Below are 17,621 nucleotides of genomic sequence, written 5' to 3'. Positions count from 1 at the left end.
TAGAGGTCGTGGAACACATTAGAGGTTGTGGAACACATTAGAGGTCGTGGAACACAATAGAGGTTGTGGAACACATTAGAGATTGTGGAACACATTAGAGGTCGTGGAACACAATAGAGGTTGTGGAACACATTAGAGATTGTGGAACACATTAGAGGTCGTGGAACACATTAGAGGTTGTGGAACACATTAGAGGTTGTGGAACACATTAGAGGTTGTGGAACACATTAGAGGTTGTGGAACACATTAGAGGTTGTGGAACACATTAGAGGTCGTGGAACACATTAGAGGTTGTGGAACACATTAGAGGTCGTGGAACACAATAGAGGTTGTGGAACACATTAGAGATTGTGGAACACATTAGAGGTCGTGGAACACATTAGAGGTTGTGGAACACATTAGAGGTTGTGGAACACATTAGAGGTTGTGGAACACATTAGAGGTTGTGGAACACATTAGAGGTTGTGGAACACATTAGAGGTTGTGGAACACATTAGAGGTTGTGGAACACATTAGAGGTTGTGGAACACATTAGAGATTGTGGAACACATTAGAGGTTGTGGAACACATTAGAGGTTGTGGAACACATTAGAGGTTGTGGAACACATTAGAGGTTGTGGAACACATTAGAGGTTGTGGAACACATTAGAGATTGTGGAACACATTAGAGGTCGTGGAACACATTAGAGGTTGTGGAACACATTAGAGGTTGTGGAACACATTAGAGGTTGTGGAACACATTAGAGGTTGTGGAACACATTAGAGGTTGTGGAACACATTAGAGGTTGTGGAACACATTAGAGATTGTGGAACACATTAGAGGTTGTGGAACACAAGAGAGGTCGTGGAACACATTAGACGTCGTGGAACACATTAGAGGTTGTGGAACACATTAGAGATTGTGGAACACATTAGAGGTTGTGGAACACATTAGAGGTTGTGGAACACATTAGAGGTTGTGGAACACATTAGAGGTTGTGGAACACATTAGAGATTGTGGAACACATTAGAGGTCGTGGAACACATTAGAGGTTGTGGAACACATTAGAGGTTGTGGAACACATTAGAGATTGTGGAACACATTAGAGGTCGTGGAACACATTAGAGGTTGTGGAACACATTAGAGGTTGTGGAACACATTAGAGATTGTGGAACACATTAGAGGTTGTGGAACACATTAGAGGTTGTGGAACACATTAGAGATTGTGGAACACATTAGAGGTTGTGGAACACATTAGAGATTGTGGAACACATTAGAGGTTGTGGAACACAAGAGAGGTCGTGGAACACATTAGACGTCGTGGAACACAATAGACGTCGTGGAACACAATAGACGTCGTGGAACACAATAGACGTCGTGGAACACAATAGACGTCGTGGAACACAATAGACGTCGTGGAACACATTAAACGTCGTGGAACACAATAGACGTCGTGGAACACAATAGACGTCATGGAACACAATAGACTTGGAACACAATAGACGTCATGGAACACAATAGACTTGGAACACAATAGACGTCATGGAACACAATAGACGTCGTGGAACACAATAGACGTCGTGGAACACAATAGACGTCATGGAACACAATAGACTTGGAACACAATAGACGTCGTGGAACACAATAGACGTCGTGGAACACAATAGACGTCGTGGAACACAATAGACGTCATGGAACACAATAGACTTGGAACACAATAGACGTCGTGGAACACAATAGACGTCGTGGAACACAATAGACGTCGTGGAACACAATAGACGTCGTGGAACACAATAGACGTCGTGGAACACAACATACGTCGTGGAACACAATAGACGTCGTGGAACACAATAGACGTCGTGGAACACAATAGACGTCGTGGAACACAATAGACGTCATGGAACACAATAGACTTGGAACACAATAGACGTCGTGGAACACAATAGACGTCGTGGAACACATAGACGTCGTGGAACACAATAGACGTCGTGGAACACAATAGACGTCGTGGAACACAATAGACGTCGTGGAACACAATAGACGTCGTGGAACACAATAGACGTCGTGGAACACAATAGACGTCGTGGAACACAACTTACGTCGTGGAACACAATAGACGTCGTGGAACACAATAGACGTCGTGGAACACAATAGACGTCGTGGAACACAATAGACGTCGTGGAACACAATAGACGTCGTGGAACACATAGACGTCGTGGAACACAATAGACGTCGTGGAACACAATAGACGTCGTGGAACACAATAGACGTCGTGGAACACATAGACGTCGTGGAACACAATAGACGTCGTGGAACACAATAGACGTCGTGGAACACAATAGACGTCGTGGAACAAGCAAGCATGAACCAGAATCATCACGATTGATAAACCAGGGTTGCCTGACACTGGGATAATCATTGATAACAACAAAACACACTCACACACCTGCTCTAACACGTGGCTTTTGCAGGTGTGTGTGTGTGTGTACGAGAGGGGGGGGAGGGTAGTGGGGGGGGGGGAGTCATGCAAATCTGCCAATATCATTTTACATTTACAACCCATAACGACTCAGCATGAGTATGATGCTGTCGTTAGTATGAGTATTATTGGAGGATGATAACGAATCGCAGTATTAATTAATCAGGCGCAAGATGAGCTGAGATCATTAATTAGTGAGATAAGATGACTTGAGTTGACATCAAATGGAACACGTGGCAACAGTGGAGGTTCAGGAGAGGACACGACACCACTGCCAGGTGTACGATGTTTGTCATCCTTCTCACCTGCGCTGTATACGTAAGGTCGTAATACCGAGGTTGTAGTGAGGGGTATGAGTAGTGGGGAATGCATGAGGTGGACACTCATAAGAGGAGAATGAGGACTAGTGGATCCGATGAGTAGGATTGTTGCAAATTATCAACCTGATCAACAGAAAACGGATTCAAAACTCGTTTAATTAATAACCAGAGGGATAGGAGAATGAATATGGGCATTCTTTTAACTCAAAGGGAGCCGGTCGGCCGAGCGGACAGCACGCTGGACTTGTGATCCTGTGGTCCTGGGTTCGATCCCAGGCGCCGGCGAGAAACAATGGGCAGAGTTTCTTTCACCCTATGCCCCTGTTACCTAGCAGTAAAATAGGTACCTGAATGTTAGTCAGCTGTCACGGGCTGCTTCCTGGGGGTGGAGGCCTGGTCGAGGACCGGGCCGCGGGGACACTAAAAAAAAGCCCCGAAATCATCTCAAGATAACCTCAAGATAAGGTGCAGTTGACTAGTCAATCAGCACCGCTCTTGTGCCAGGTAAGTCCACTACGGGCTCACCATAGCCCGTGCTACTTGCCCCGCTCCAGTGCCAGGTAAGTTACGGGCTCACCATAGCCCGTGCTACTTGGAACTTGTTCCGAGTAGCTGAATCTATAACAACAACAACAGCAGTTGACTAGAGCGCGCAACCCGTCCTCGACTCAAGTCCATTCCATCCAGCGGTCGACCCCTACAGACGCATTCATCAATTTTAACATGCTGTTCATTCAAACCGGGAATTTTCTCTAATATAAATTAATATTATATTAGCATATTGTGCATATATAGGCATAGGTTAGGTTAGATTAGGTTAGATTAGATTAGGTTAGGTTAGGTTAGGTTAGGTTAGGTTAGGTTAGGTTAGGTTAGGTTAGGTGTTTAGGTTCTGTTGGCGATTATTTGTATTTGTAGTACGTGGGTGAAGCATTTACAGCGTTGTGGTTCGAACACAAGTCGTCAGTGAAGCACTTGTTCCGGAAGTGTTCGAACGTCAGCAGTTGTGAGTCGTGTATAAACCGTTTTTCACTCATAAACAAGGGGGTTTGGCAGCTGAATTAACGAGCTTGGATCTTTGTATGCGAGAACGGTTTGGAAAGAGTGAGTTATGAGGAGAAAGCGCCAAGCCATTACGACTATATACCACTGGGAATGGGTCAGGATAAGGATTTAGGATGGGACGCAGGGAAGGAATGGTTCCCCAACCACTTGTGAACGGTCACGGGGGATTGAACACCGACCTGCATGAAGTAACTGTTTAAACTAGTACTAGTAAACATTACCGTGTCACGATAACAGCAGATACCCCAAAATAAGGAGGCGGGGTCCAAGAGCTAACGCCTAATCCGCAGGCACATATAGGCAAGATCATATACTTATGCATATTCTGAAGCGTATTCGAGCACAATTAGGTGAGTACCCTCGTCTTATGAGGCAAAGGGGGGGGGATAAGGGAAGTAGGGGAATAAGGGAAATGGGAGAAAGTATAAGGGGGAGAATAGAAAGTATAAGGGAAAGGGGAAAATTATAAGAGAAAGAGGAGAAAGCATAAATGGAAAGAAAACGGAATAAGAGAAGAAAAGTATAAGTACAAGGGAAGACAATATAAGGGAAGGAAGGACAAATTAAAAGAAAAAGAAGAGGATATAAGATAGAATCTAAGAAAGAATAACTGAAAATAAGGAGAGAAAAAATATAAAGCTTTAAATAGAGAGCAAAAAAATCCAAACTGGAAAAAGAGAATCAGGAAAAGGTATATAAAGTATACGAACAAATTTACAAGCGCCTTATAACACGAACCTCACCTATGGAATCAGGTTCCAGAAATAGCCAAGCAAAACAGGACGAAATAAATATCCAGAGAGAAGTTTTGAGACGGCGAACTAGAAAGTTTTTTTTGACAAGGGGAAAAGTTTCCCAATTGAATGTTGGAGAAGCGGAATTATCTTCAGAGACTGAAGGGCGAGTGGTTCTTATTTTGTTGACTCTTCCTCAAGCTCATGATGGCGTCGTGGACGTCTGTATAGATATAGATGTATATAAAGAGAGAGAGAGAGAGAGAGAGAGAGAGAGAGAGAGAGAGAGAGAGAGAGAGAGAGAGAGAGAGAGAGAGAGAGAGAGAGAGAGAGAGGAGAAAAAGAGAAAAAGAGAAAAAGAGAAAAAGAGAAAAAGAGAAAAAGAGAAAGAGAGAGAGAGAGAGAGAGAGAGAGAGAGAGAGAGAGAGAGAGAGAGAGAGAGAGAGAGAGAGAGAGAGAGAGAGGAGAAAAAGAGAAAAAGAGAAAGAGAGAGAGAGAAAGAGAGAGAGAGAGAGAGACACACAGAGAAAGAGAGAGAGAGAGAGAGAGAGAGAGAGAGAGAGAGAGAGAGAGAGAGAGAGAGAGAGAGAGAGAGAGAGAGAGAGAGAGAGAGAGAGAGACAGACAGAGACAGAGACAGAGAGAGACAGACAGACAGACAGACAGAAATGATGATCGTTAATGATACTCATCATTAATACTAACGATAGTTTCTGGTAATAATCTTGAGAGTGATTAAAACAGCCTAACAGCCTGAAACTATAAGATGAATTAGACAAACTGAGTGATTATCAGAGAACTCCCAAGAGTACCGAGTAAATGGATCGAATATTCGACTCAATTAAAGTCTTTCTGTAACTACTACGTATCATCATCCCCTTGCACAACTTAGCATAACAATGGTAGATGAAGAGAAACATTCATAGGTCCCCCAAAATTATATCAACACTGGGTAATAGTGCCAAATCTATTATATATTGATCTGAAACTTTATATATTGATCTTAAACCTTATATATTGATCTTAAACCTTAAATATTGATCTTAAACCTGCTGCCAACGACTATATAAGACTATAGTCACTCATATGTTGACTGGAATGAATTCTTGGACAGAAGTCAGAAGGGAAATGAAGAAAAATCGTGGGACAAATTGTTATATTGGGAGCACAATGCTGGTTTAATAGGACAATATATGTTTTTGTCTAAACGCATTTAACCCGTCACTTGACGGAGCGCTGTCAAGCTGTCACTCACGTTAAAGGGGATGTTAATGAGATTGACGTGCCTCAGGCGGTGATTGGTATCCTTATTCCCAAATATCACTGATTGGATTGTCAACAGATTTAGCCATTCAAGCTGAATTGTTTCCCGGTGACTTAAAAACAATGAATTCGTCACTCCAGTGTAAGAGAATCATTCTATCTTGTCATATCTTGAGGTTATCTTGAGATAATTTCGGGGCTTTAGTGTCCCCGCGGCCCGGTCCTCGACCAGGCCTCCACCCCCAGGAAGCAGCCCGTGACAGCTGACTAACTCCCACGTACCTATTTACTGCTAGGTAACAGGGGCATTCAGGGTGAAGGAAACTTTGCCCATTTGTTTCTGCCTCGTGCGGGAATCGAACCCGCGCCACAGAATTACGAGTCCTGCGCGCTATCCACCAGGCTACGAGGCCATTAGTAAATTTCTTGTCAACAACAGCTGTATCTTCGCTAACTGTTAGAATGAAAAATATATTAAATTAAGTTTTCTTTAAGATACTTCTACGAGTATTTTTATTTTTTCTGTGTATTTTCTGTATATTCTGAATATATAATATATATATATATATATATATATATATATATATATATATATATATATATATATATATATATATATATATATATATATATATATAATATATATTCTGTATTTTAGGTATTTTCTGTGTAGTATATTGTTAATGTCCCCTCTATCAAAGATTAAAGTATTGGTGTGAGAACAACAAGCCTTTTTCCGCCCCTAGTTTAACAGGGCTGTTTGTGCTGGCAAACAGAATTGATGGATTAATTTTTCTCCAATAAATGTGAAGGACTCTGCATGTATTTTTTTAAATCTTTCTCAGAGTTAATGATCTGGGGAATTGGGGTGAAAGGTGAAAGAGATTAAAGAGCATGCTCCCGGACGCAGGTTCGAATCCTCGTCACGGCCCTTGTGAATTTGTTCAGCTTAAAGAGGTCCTCATCATTTTCATAATAAGAAAAAAGTTGGAAATACTGGGATGATTTGCCTCAGAAGTGCCCAACCACTTGGGCTGGACGGTAGAGCGACGGTCTCGCTTCATGCAGGTCGGCGTTCAATCCCCGACCGTCCAAAGGGGGTTAGGAACCATTCCTTTTCCCCCGTCCCATCCCAAATCCTTATCCAGACCCCTTCCAAGTGCTATATAGTCGTAATGGCTTGTTTTCCCTTGATAATTCCCTTTCTTTGCCCCCAAAAGTCAAAGTTTAGGTCTCCTCAGTTAGGTCTATGTTGGTTTAGAGTAGGGAAGGTTGTGTGTGTACGTACAGGGTTGGGTGTTATCTCCTGGGCTCCGCCTTTGAAGTTCCCAGTCAATACAACTATATCCTCAAGGTTCATTATATCTGTTGACACTTGTGTCAACAGATATAATGAACTTCATATGGTCAAGTGGAAAAGGTGAGAGAGTGAGGCCTTTCCACTGGAGACTTTCAACGCCATGGAGAGAGTTGGGGGATCTGCTGCATGGGTAACAGCTTCTCCCTCATACGTGACGAGTACGAACCATATATATATATATATATATATATATATATATATATATATATATATATATATATATATATATATATATATATATATATATATAGTGAATCTTATCATTTTCCTAAGAATATGATGTAAAATGTATATCAGATCCAGATATATGAGATTAGGATAAGGATGGTCAAGTTAGGTTAGGTTGGATATATGCTAATAAATGCATCTGGATGTAGGAAATGGCTAGATTGAGAGATTAAATGGCTAGTAACGTTGTTAAATGATCTTGAGATAGGGATATGTTATGTAGTGACTGAATATAGGAAACAGGCATCAAATTTAGATGGTATAGCATAAACTCCTTTAAATTGGGTTTAGTTTGAGCTATGATAATGTAATTTTTTTTATAAAATTGGTGGAAATTGACTTAAATTAGGTAAATTCAGGTGCGACAGATTAAATTATCTTTGGTTGTGTTAGTCAGGTTAATTAAGGTTGTGTAGGGTAAGATTTAAGGGTAATGAACTACCTTGTTCCGAAAATAGTGTAAATTAGTGTATTTTGGTTCGAATTATAGCTAGCTCTTGTAATGGATAGATAGAGTTTGTATAGGCTTGTATGTGAGGATTTGGGTGCTGATATTTAGTTTAGCGTTTGTTAGGTTAAATTTAATACAGTTTTGGGTAGGAAAATAAATGGCTTCTGCCCATTTGTTTCTGCCTCGGCTGAGAATCGAAAGCGGGCCACTGGGACTATGACCCCCTGAGTGCTCTCTACTCTGCCTCGGAGGCCCTGTGTGTGTGTGTGTGTGTGTGTGTGTGTGTGTGTGTGTGTGTGTGTGTGTGTGTGTGTGTGTGTGTGTGTGTGTGTGTGTGTGTGTGTATAATTACCTAAGTGTAGTTACAGGATGAGAGGTACGCTCGTGGTGTCCCGTCTTCCCAGTACTCTTTGTCGTATAACGCTTTGAAACTACTGACAGTCTTGGCCTCCACCACCTTCTCACCTAACTTGTTCCAACCGTCTACCACTCTGTGTGTACTCACCTAGTTGTGCTTGCGGGGGTTGAGCTCTGGCTCTTTGGTCCCGCCTCTCAACCGTCAATCAACAGGTGTACAGATTCCTGAGCCTATTGGGCTCTATCATATCTACACTTGAAACTGTGTATGGAGTCAGCCTCCACCACATCACTGCCTAATGCATTCCACCTGTTAACTACTCTGACACTGTGTATGAGTAACTATTGACCGTTTTCTCTTTCTCTTTCTCTCTCCTTTAACGAATAAATCTATTTTCACAGTTTATAGAAGACGGGAGCGAAAAGCAATTTGAAAAAAAGCCTGTATCCCGCTTCCAGCCCTCAAGCGAAGCAAACTTTCTAACATTTCAATGGAAAATTTTCTTTCCAAGGAAAAATATATATTTTTCAGTTCTAAACTCAGTTGGTGATTTATAGTCATTGTTTTCATACATTTTGGCCGAAGAATAGACGTGAATTTTACGAAATTGGGAATAATATGACGATTTTGGTAGGGAGATTCGTCGCCACGTCGCTAGATGGCAGTAGTGAGCCATCACACCACCGGAGCAAAGAGTTGACCGTCTTGGTCAATATTTCTAAAGCGCTTCGAAACATAAACACTGTTTATTGACCTCATACGATCGTCGTCGCCCCTAAATCAACACAACATTGACCTCATACGATACCTCGATCGTAGCGTCGCCTCTAAATCAATAACAACATAGATATTGATTACATTTCCGAAGAATACCGCTATACTAATCTATATTATAAATTTAAAAATCTTGAGTCATAATTGGGCAGTGCATACTCATAAACAATGGCTAAATTCACGTGAATCCTTCTCCAGTTAAGTTCAAATACGTTTATTGAGACAATACAATTCATTTCAAATGGTTATCCCGCCAAACACACACCAAAACTACGACGTTGGTACAACGTTCGAACAAGTTTTAACACCTAACCAGTTATAACAACCAATATAGCAAATTGTAACAACGTTCTAATTCGTCATAAACACGTTAAGCCAAGATGTAACAACTTTATTACAAGTTGTAACAAGCGGAAAATAGAGACAGTTACGGTTTGTGTTTCCAGGGAGAATAGCTTAGGCTATTTCTATTCCCCCTCCGCATGCATAGCGGGTAGGAATAGCCTAACTACACTCTCCCTTTGAAATGTATCTATGATCTCAATAAACGTACTTAAGCTTGAGTCACATGCATGAAAAAGAACACATTACAATTGGCTCACAAGTATTCGAATTGTTCTTGAAGAATACTTAGCTCTCCTGTGTTTCATAAACAAGGGGTTTGGCAGCCAAATCATTGGTTGTAGGAGGATATATTTTACCTATTTTACTGTGTATATATACAGTGAGTATACATGTTGTATACTCTATAGTTTGCTATAGTATACAGGCTGTATTGCTCAGGTATAATGCTATTTATGAGGCTGAGTGATTACGCTGTTAGGCTTCAAGGGTTACTTGACTACTCTAGCAATTCCCAGAATGCCTGGCGAATGGTGTAACACCGCTCAATTGTAACACCACCAATTGTACACCACTCAAGATAAACCGGAGGTCATCTGCGCTGACCTCTTGGAGAAGGCTTCCCTGGGTGTGAACTCTAAGAGGGGGGGGGAGGTCCTGGGTGTTACAATGGGAGGTGGAGTCACTGGTTGTTCATAGTCTTCCAATTGCGTGCACGCGTGTGTGTGTGTGCGTGCACGCGTGTGATTAGCGTCTTGTGTCGTCTCTGAAGGCTTAACCACTGGAGAATGATTAAGTCGCCACAATTACTGACTAGCAAGTATATTTTAGTCCTTTTAGTCCTTTAGTCTATTCCTGGACTATTGTCAACTTTCGGGGAATATATACTTGAATGGTGTATATATATACACTTGAGAGGTGTATATATACACTTGAGAGGTGTGTATATATACACTTGAGAGGTGTATATATATACACTTGAGAGGTGTATATATATACACTTGAGAGGTGTATATATATACACTTGAGAGGTGTATATATATACACTTGAGAGGTGTATATATATACACTTGAGAGGTGTATATATATACACTTGAGAGGTGTATATATATATATACACTTGAGAGGTGTATATATATACACTTGAGAGGTGTATATATATATACACTTGAGAGGTGTATATATATACACTTGAGAGGTGTGTATATATACACTTGAGAGGTGTATATATATATACACTTGAGAGGTGTATATATATACACTTGAGAGGTGTGTATATATACACTTTGGGTCGTGTATTCTCCGCCCAGAGAGAAGTCAGGGATCGTATTTCTTCAGACGCAGACAGGAAGGTAAGTTAGTTATTTTCTTATTTCTGTAATGTATAGTCGCAAGGCTTTGGTTTTCCTCTCTCTACCGTCCAGTCCTGAGAGGTATGAGCTACGAAGAAAGCCTACTGGAATTAATCCTCACGACACTGGAAGACAGAAGTTAGGGGAGACATGATTACCACCTACAAACTCTTAGAGGAATGACAGGGTTTATAAAGATAAAGTATTTAGCACGTGGAGAACACGAACAAGGGGACACAGGTGAAAACTGAGTACCCAAACGAGCCACAGGGACGTTAGAATGATATTTTTTCAGTGTCAGAGTAGTTAACAGATGGAATGCATTAGGCAGTGATGTGGTGGAGGCTGACTCCATACATAGTTTCAAATTTAGATATGATAGAGCCCAGTAGGCTCAGGAATCTGTATACCGGTTGATTAGTGGGTGAGAGGCGGGACCAAAGGGCCAAAGTTCAACCCCCGCAAGCACATGTAGGTAAGAACAACCACGAGAGTACACATGCACAGTGACTGTAACCACTATTGAACTGCTAATTACCGTAGTGTGTCATTAAGTGAGCAGCCTGGCAGGTGTCAGGACGGGTGATAGGGGCAGGTCGACCCACTACCATTCTCAAGCAATAGTCACGCGATGTCCCTGCCGGCCATAGGATCCCGGCAGTGTCCTACCGTCCTCCACCAGCCGGAGATGTCCACCTGGGTTGTCTCCTCCGTGTCCTCGTGAGCCCTGAAGCACAACTCACACAAAGGTGTCCGCAAGGTAGGTTTCCAGAACCCTCTCCAGAGGTGATACCGAGCATAGTCATCTGGCGAAGCCTGGAGCTGCATCATGACTTCGGCTAACTCTCTCGGGGTGAATTTAAGCGCGTCGATGTACGAGTTCGGAGGAAGGAAGTTGGAGTAATTGGCTCCTCCCAACACTATAGGGACGACGCCGTGAATCAGCGGGCGCCATACTTTTTCGGTGATGTAGCTGTCGCAAGCGGCGTTCTCGAAGGCCAGGTAGAAGAGGTACTTCGGAGCCAAAACCTGTCGCCAGCAGCTGTCGTCTCGGTGCTTCACCCGGGCTCCACACCTGTGGGTTCGAAAAGCACGACATTGCAAGAGTTGATCAGACCACACACTAGAAGGTGAAGGGACGACGACGTTTCTGTCCGTCCTGGACCATTCTCAAGTCGATTGTCGACTTGGGAATGGTCACAATCGACTTGAGTATGGTCCAGGACGGACCGAAACGTCGTCGTCCCTTCACCTTCTAGAGTGTGGTCTGGTCAACATACTTCAGCCACGTTATTGTGACTCATCGCCTGCATTACAAGAATCTTTCAGCCCTATCTGTCCTCTTCCCTACTTGCAGAAGGCAGTTGTTAAAGTCATTGAACGGAAAGTAGAAAGCTCAAATTAAAATGTTCTTGACTCTGGCTATTGGTACAATCACTATGGCACATGGCGACATACCTGAGGTTGCCACATTTACCATAAACATCCACAGCCACGTGATGTTGCAATTCAGCCACGTAATCCTCCCGTCTGGATGGCGTGTGACATTTGGATGACATCCACGCCACCAGCCGCGGGCGGGTGAGGATCCGCCTCCACGCATCCTCCACGCCCTCTGGCGAATGGAGGAACAGAGAGAATGATTAATTACTTAACATGGCCAATAAGAATTGGGGTAGAAGTTACGATTTGTGTGTTAATTAGGGTCATTATGTTGTATTAATTGGGGTCGTTATGTCCTGATTGTTGTATTCTAGTTGTATTCTTGTCGGTGATACAAGGATTAGAAATACAATCACTAGAGGCATCGAACGCTTCCTCGTGTTAATCAAATCCTATTGAATAGTGCTTTTAAACACACACACACACACTCACCCACCTACCACCCCAGCAAGCCACCAATCACCCCCAATCACCCACCTACACCCCCAATCACCCCCAATCACCCCCCAATCACCCCCCAATCACCCACCTGCATCACTATCAACGAAGGAGACCCAAGACCTGCCCACAACCTCCTCCAGAGAGGACCCTTGAACCAGCGCCTCGAGGTAGGCCTTATAGGCTGAATTCTGGTGATCCAGCAGGGCAGGCCGCAAGGAATGGGTGTCGCCGCCCCCCCTGGTGGACGAGGCAGGCCCAAGCGGCTCCGTAGCCCTTGTGGGGGCCTCCAGGGCCACAGGAAGGAGGGCTCCGTAGGGCTCCATCAGCTCCGAGTTCGGGTGGTAAGTCATGGTCCAGTTGAAGAGAGGACTCAGGTCCTGGTGTAGCCGTCTGGGGTCTCCAGTCTGAAATGTTGGGTTAAATTAGTTAATGCGGGTGTTTTTGTGGGTGTTGTGGGTGTTTGCGGGTGTTTTTGTGGGTGTTGTGGGTGTTTGCGGGTGTTTTTGTGGGTGTTCTGGGTGTTTGTGGGTGTTTTTGTTGGGGTTGGGTGGGGTTTGCGGGTGTTTTTGTGGGTGTTTGCGGGTGTTTTTGCAGATGTGTTGTGTGTATTTGCAGGTGTGTTTGCTGATGTGTTGTGTGTATTTGCAGGTGTGTTTGCTGATGTGTTGTGTGTATTTGCAGGTGTGTTTGCTGATGTGTTGTGTGTATTTGCGGGTGTGTTTGCTGATGTGTTGTGTGTATTTGCAGGTGTATTTGCTGATGTGTTGTGTGTATTTGCAGGTGTGTTTGCTGATGTGTTGTGTGTATGTTTGCAGGTGTGTTTAACCGGCTGACTATCTAATCATAAAAAATAGGAACTTGTAGCCTCAAAATCGTAGCCATTGTTTATGTTTACACCGTTACCATGGTTACCAGGGGGTTGTGACAGCATCATGCACGACATAGAAGATTATAGGCCCGTCGTGGCCTTGCCCGCTAAACCATTTGGGCACACACCAGGGCGGGGGGGGGAGGGGGGGAAAGGTGTCGTGGTGCTGATATTAAACTTACGCCACTCGTGTGAGACCGTGGGGGGGCGGGAGGGGGGGGGGGAGGGTTAATATTGGGATGAGGGTGCCTCTCTCTCTCCTGGCAGTCTTATAGTCCATTACCATGTAAATAAAGAGGGTGAATTTGCACGCTGGAAAGACAAAGAAAATTAAGTTACATGCACGCGCGTGCACACACACACACACACACACACACACACATGCTAGAGTGGTTGACAAATGGAATGCATTAGGAAGTGATGTGGTGGAGGCTGACTCCATACACAGTTTCAAGTGTAGATATGATAGAGCCCAATAGGCTCAGGAACCTGTACACCAGTTGATTGACGGTTGAGAGGCGGGCCCAAAGAGCGAGAGCTCAACCCCCGCAAGCAGACCTAGGTGAGTGCACACACACACACACACACACACACACACACACACACACACACACACACACACACACACACACACACACACACACACACACACGCACACACATCACGGTGGGCGTATACATATGAACAGTTCTCTACGTAACGCCAGACAACATTGTAATAGATCAACACTTGCGATAATCTTCACTGGCCGGAGGGAAGTTACCAGACCGCTGGAAGACGGCAAATGTGATTGCAAAATACGTAAGTTGAAAATAAAATCACTAAGCAGGCGATGAGTCACAATAACGTGGCTGAAGTGTGTTGACCAGACCACACACTAGAAGGTGAAGGGACGACGACGTTTCGGTCCGTCCTGGACCATTCTCAAGTCGATTGTGGACCATTCTCAAGTCTCACAATCGCTCTACCGTCCAGCCCAAGTGGTTGGGTATTTCAGCGTAAGAATGAGAAGCAAATATAAGCTAGAAGGGATAGTTAAGGATAGTTGAGAATAGTTGATAATAGGTGAGGATAGGCGAAGATAATTCCATGCAAAGACTTGAACCTAAATACGAGGAAATTCCGGAAGCCATTGCATTGATTCCCGAGGACCTGAAGCCTTTGTTTAGGCCTATCGAGGTCCCTTAGGCCTACTACTGACCTTCCCCAGGAAGCAACGCCTATAAAATCTTCCTAAATCCAAAAAGTACCTATTTACTGCAAGATGAACAGAAGCATGAGATGAAAAGAACTAAAATAACAAATTACCAAACATTCCCAACCATTTCTATCCTGCCCAGAGGATTAAACAAGTATCCCATCGATTGTGGGCCGTGGACGAAGACCACTATCCTACAGAGACGCCCACGTGGGACATCGGTCACTGAGCTAACGAACCTGGAGCCGTTGGAGCTTCGAAAAAGCCCGCGAAGATGCCGGTGGCGCCTCAACATGCACCCAGACCCAGCGTTGGTCTCCCGGACGCCTTCCGCTGGGTAGGTCTTCGACGCGAACTCCTTCAGCCTGTCGAGGAGAAGAGACTTGTACTGTACCACATACAACAGATAGAGGATACAAGGAAGAGTCTCTATAAATTTGAATTTTGAATTTGAATAAGCCCTTGCCAGAGGCCGTGATAGCAGGCAGCATAACCAATTAACCAGTACGGAGCATCGAATGTATTCCCACCCAATTCGCTCAAATATCTTTCAGCACATCTTAGACAAAAGGCTTTATAGCGTTAGACGTGTTTGAACGTCTGAACACGTGTTTGTTGAACACTTCCTTGCTGAAGTGATTAGGCGGACAGCCCTGTATTCATAACACAAAGCCTGATTGCCAAAATTTTAGACACTGGAATAGACTGTGTGTGCTTGTACTTCTGTAGAATGAGCTATGGGGGTCTGTACTAATGTACAATGTGCTGAGGGGGTCTGTACTTTTGTACAATGAGCTATGGGGGTCTCTACTTCTATACAATGAACTATGATGTACAATGAGGGTTTCTGTACAATGCTATTCTGTACAATGAGGGTTTCTACTTCTGTACAATGAGGTATGGAGGTCTGTACAATGAGCTGAGGGGGCCTGTACTTCTGTCCTGTGCACGTGCTGAGTCCTGTGCACTGGTCCGAGTCCTGTGCACTGGGTCGAGTCCTGTGCCCTGGGCTAAGGTTTCTTTACTGTGTCATTTCGAAGAGCTTTGGCAGTAAGGCAGTAAGCCAGCCTAGTTCCAGCAATGCAAGCAAAATTTTCCAATATGCTTGGGGACGTTTGGAACATCTGGAACATCCTAAAGTAGTCATGTGTCCAATGTACATCTGGAACAGCTAGAACATCTGAAACATCTGCGATTTTTTAGCTCAAGGCTAAATTCTGTACATATGCTCTACTTTGTAATGTTGAAATGTTACTTCCTGGGATATGTAGAAAATTATGAAACATTTTCCCAAGGTAAGAGAAACATTTAAGATTTTTGTTTAAACTCCTACGTGAAATAAAATGAAATTTCCTGGAAAAGTTGAGGTTTTGGTGAATTTTTATGCCTGGATCCAGGCGCTAGAGTCTTTTTGGGTATTCTTACCTGGAAGAGGACAATCGTGGCCTCCTGAAGTAGAGACCGATCGTGGGTGAAGTGGCATCGTGTTTCCGGACAGCCGGCGGCTTCTAGATCCAAACCACCACGAAGGTGTCCCCACCACGCCCTTCTGAACCACGAAGTCCAGAAGAGCACCACTTTGCGACTTCGAAGCTCCTGAGTGGGCCGAACTAGCTTCCGGAGGCGTTGAAGGACCGTCGCGGAGAAGGGCCTCTTGTTGACCGGCAAGACTCCCTCTGGGACGTCGTCGAAATAGCTGTAGTTGATTCGGTCGTCGAGCCACTGGCTGAGATAGCGGTCGATCGTCAGCCCTGCTGCAGACCAGAGGCTCTTGAAGGCCAGCAGAGACAGGGGCAGAGTCGCCAGCAGACACGCTATGGCCAACCATAGCGCCAGACGCAGTCTCATCGCTGTCCTCGTGTCTGTATGTCTTATCGTTGGGGCGTTTGCTAGGGTTGACTATTATATTGTCAATCTGTGTATTAATCTACGAGTTTCGTTACTAGCCCATGGTCAACCTATGTGCTTTATATATGCACATCCAGTGCATCTGCTTGATTTGATTCTATCCGTCTCTATCCACGAAGTGCATCAGATGCCCTCAAGTCACCCATCAAAGTAACATCGAAGTGCGCTATGCAGATGCACTCAGCCTGTCACCAAGAGTGTCTTCGGGATAATCTAGGCTTAAGTCCATTGGTGGGAGCTCTGGCGCCAAGGATCCTGTGATATCGTCGATGATCTGTTGGCACTCCGAGAGCTTTCTCTTCTTAGATTATAGTAAGATTATGATAGATTATAGTAAGATTATGATAGATTATAGTAAGATTATGATAGATTATAGTAAGATTATGATAGATTATAGTAAGATTATGATAGATTATAGTAAGATTATGATAGATTATAGTAAGACTTAGCTTGCTAGGTTCCTCCCTTCATCGCCAACCCATTTACCCACAGCTGAGTCCCCAATTACGGCTGTGTAATTGGGTGATTACTGCTGGGTTATTGGGGATTACTGCTGGGTTATTGGGGATTACTGCTGGGTTATTGGGGATTACTGCTGGGTTATTGAGGATTACTGCTATGTAATTGGGTGATTACTGCTAAAAATCCTTTTCCCTCTCCAGGTACGGGTGAACAGAGGCCAACAGTTATGGATTTGTCCCCAGTCAATCCTCCCTGATCATATGTGTGGTGGGTGTGTGTGTATCTGCCTTCTGCAGGATGCTTCCCACAACAGCTGTCTCGCACCAAGGGACCTATTTGCTGCTAAGCAAACAGGAGCATGAGGTAAGGAAACGCTGCCAATTTGTTTCTGCTCCCACTGGGTAGGATTCGAACCTGGGACCTAGACGATTGTGAACCCTGTTACCTAGCAGTAAAATAGGTACCTGGGTGTTAGTCAGCTGTCACGGGCTGCTTCCTGGGGGTGGAGGCCTGGTCGAGGACCGGGCCGCGGGGACACTAAAAAGCCCCGAAATCATCTCAAGATAACCACCCTATGCCCCTGTTACCTAGCAGTA

General features: G+C 44.0%; 1 protein-coding gene and 1 long non-coding RNA gene across 2 annotated transcripts in view; one reads left to right on the top strand and one right to left on the bottom strand.

The window, feature by feature from the left end:
• LOC123745689 (uncharacterized) overlaps positions 1-17,621 on the top strand; it is a 165,931-nt gene that overhangs the window by 122,104 nt on the left and 26,206 nt on the right. Inside the window, exon 3 of the long non-coding RNA XR_006771383.2 lies at positions 17,226-17,388. This is a non-coding gene — a long non-coding RNA (uncharacterized lncRNA). The remainder of the gene's footprint in view (positions 1-17,225; positions 17,389-17,621) is intronic.
• LOC123745688 (alpha-(1,3)-fucosyltransferase C) lies at positions 11,062-17,233 on the bottom strand. Its single transcript, XM_045726510.2, has 5 exons — positions 16,081-17,233; positions 14,895-15,020; positions 12,678-12,993; positions 12,164-12,320; positions 11,062-11,780 (listed from the first exon to the last, which is right to left on the bottom strand). Exons 1-5 carry the CDS (start codon positions 16,501-16,503, stop codon positions 11,330-11,332), a joined length of 1,473 nt encoding a protein of 490 aa, XP_045582466.2. The 5' UTR covers positions 16,504-17,233; the 3' UTR covers positions 11,062-11,329.

Source organism: Procambarus clarkii, chromosome 71 (genome assembly GCF_040958095.1).
Source record: "Procambarus clarkii isolate CNS0578487 chromosome 71, FALCON_Pclarkii_2.0, whole genome shotgun sequence".
NCBI lineage: Eukaryota > Metazoa > Arthropoda > Malacostraca > Decapoda > Cambaridae > Procambarus > Procambarus clarkii.
The sequence above is the reverse complement of the archived record's forward strand: the minus strand, read 5'-3'. Positions and strand labels throughout refer to the sequence as shown.

Coding starts and splice junctions, on each gene's coding strand:
- LOC123745688 (XM_045726510.2), bottom strand. CDS start 16,503: ATGAGACTGCGTCTGGCGCTATGGTTGGCCATAGCGTGTCTGCTGGCG. Junction 12,994..14,894: donor CGAAGCTCCAACGGCTCCAG/GTTCGTTAGCTC, acceptor CCAACATTTCAG/ACTGGAGACCCCAGACGGCT. Junction 12,321..12,677: donor CTTCGTTGATAGTGATGCAG/GTGGGTGATTGG, acceptor TCCATTCGCCAG/AGGGCGTGGAGGATGCGTGG.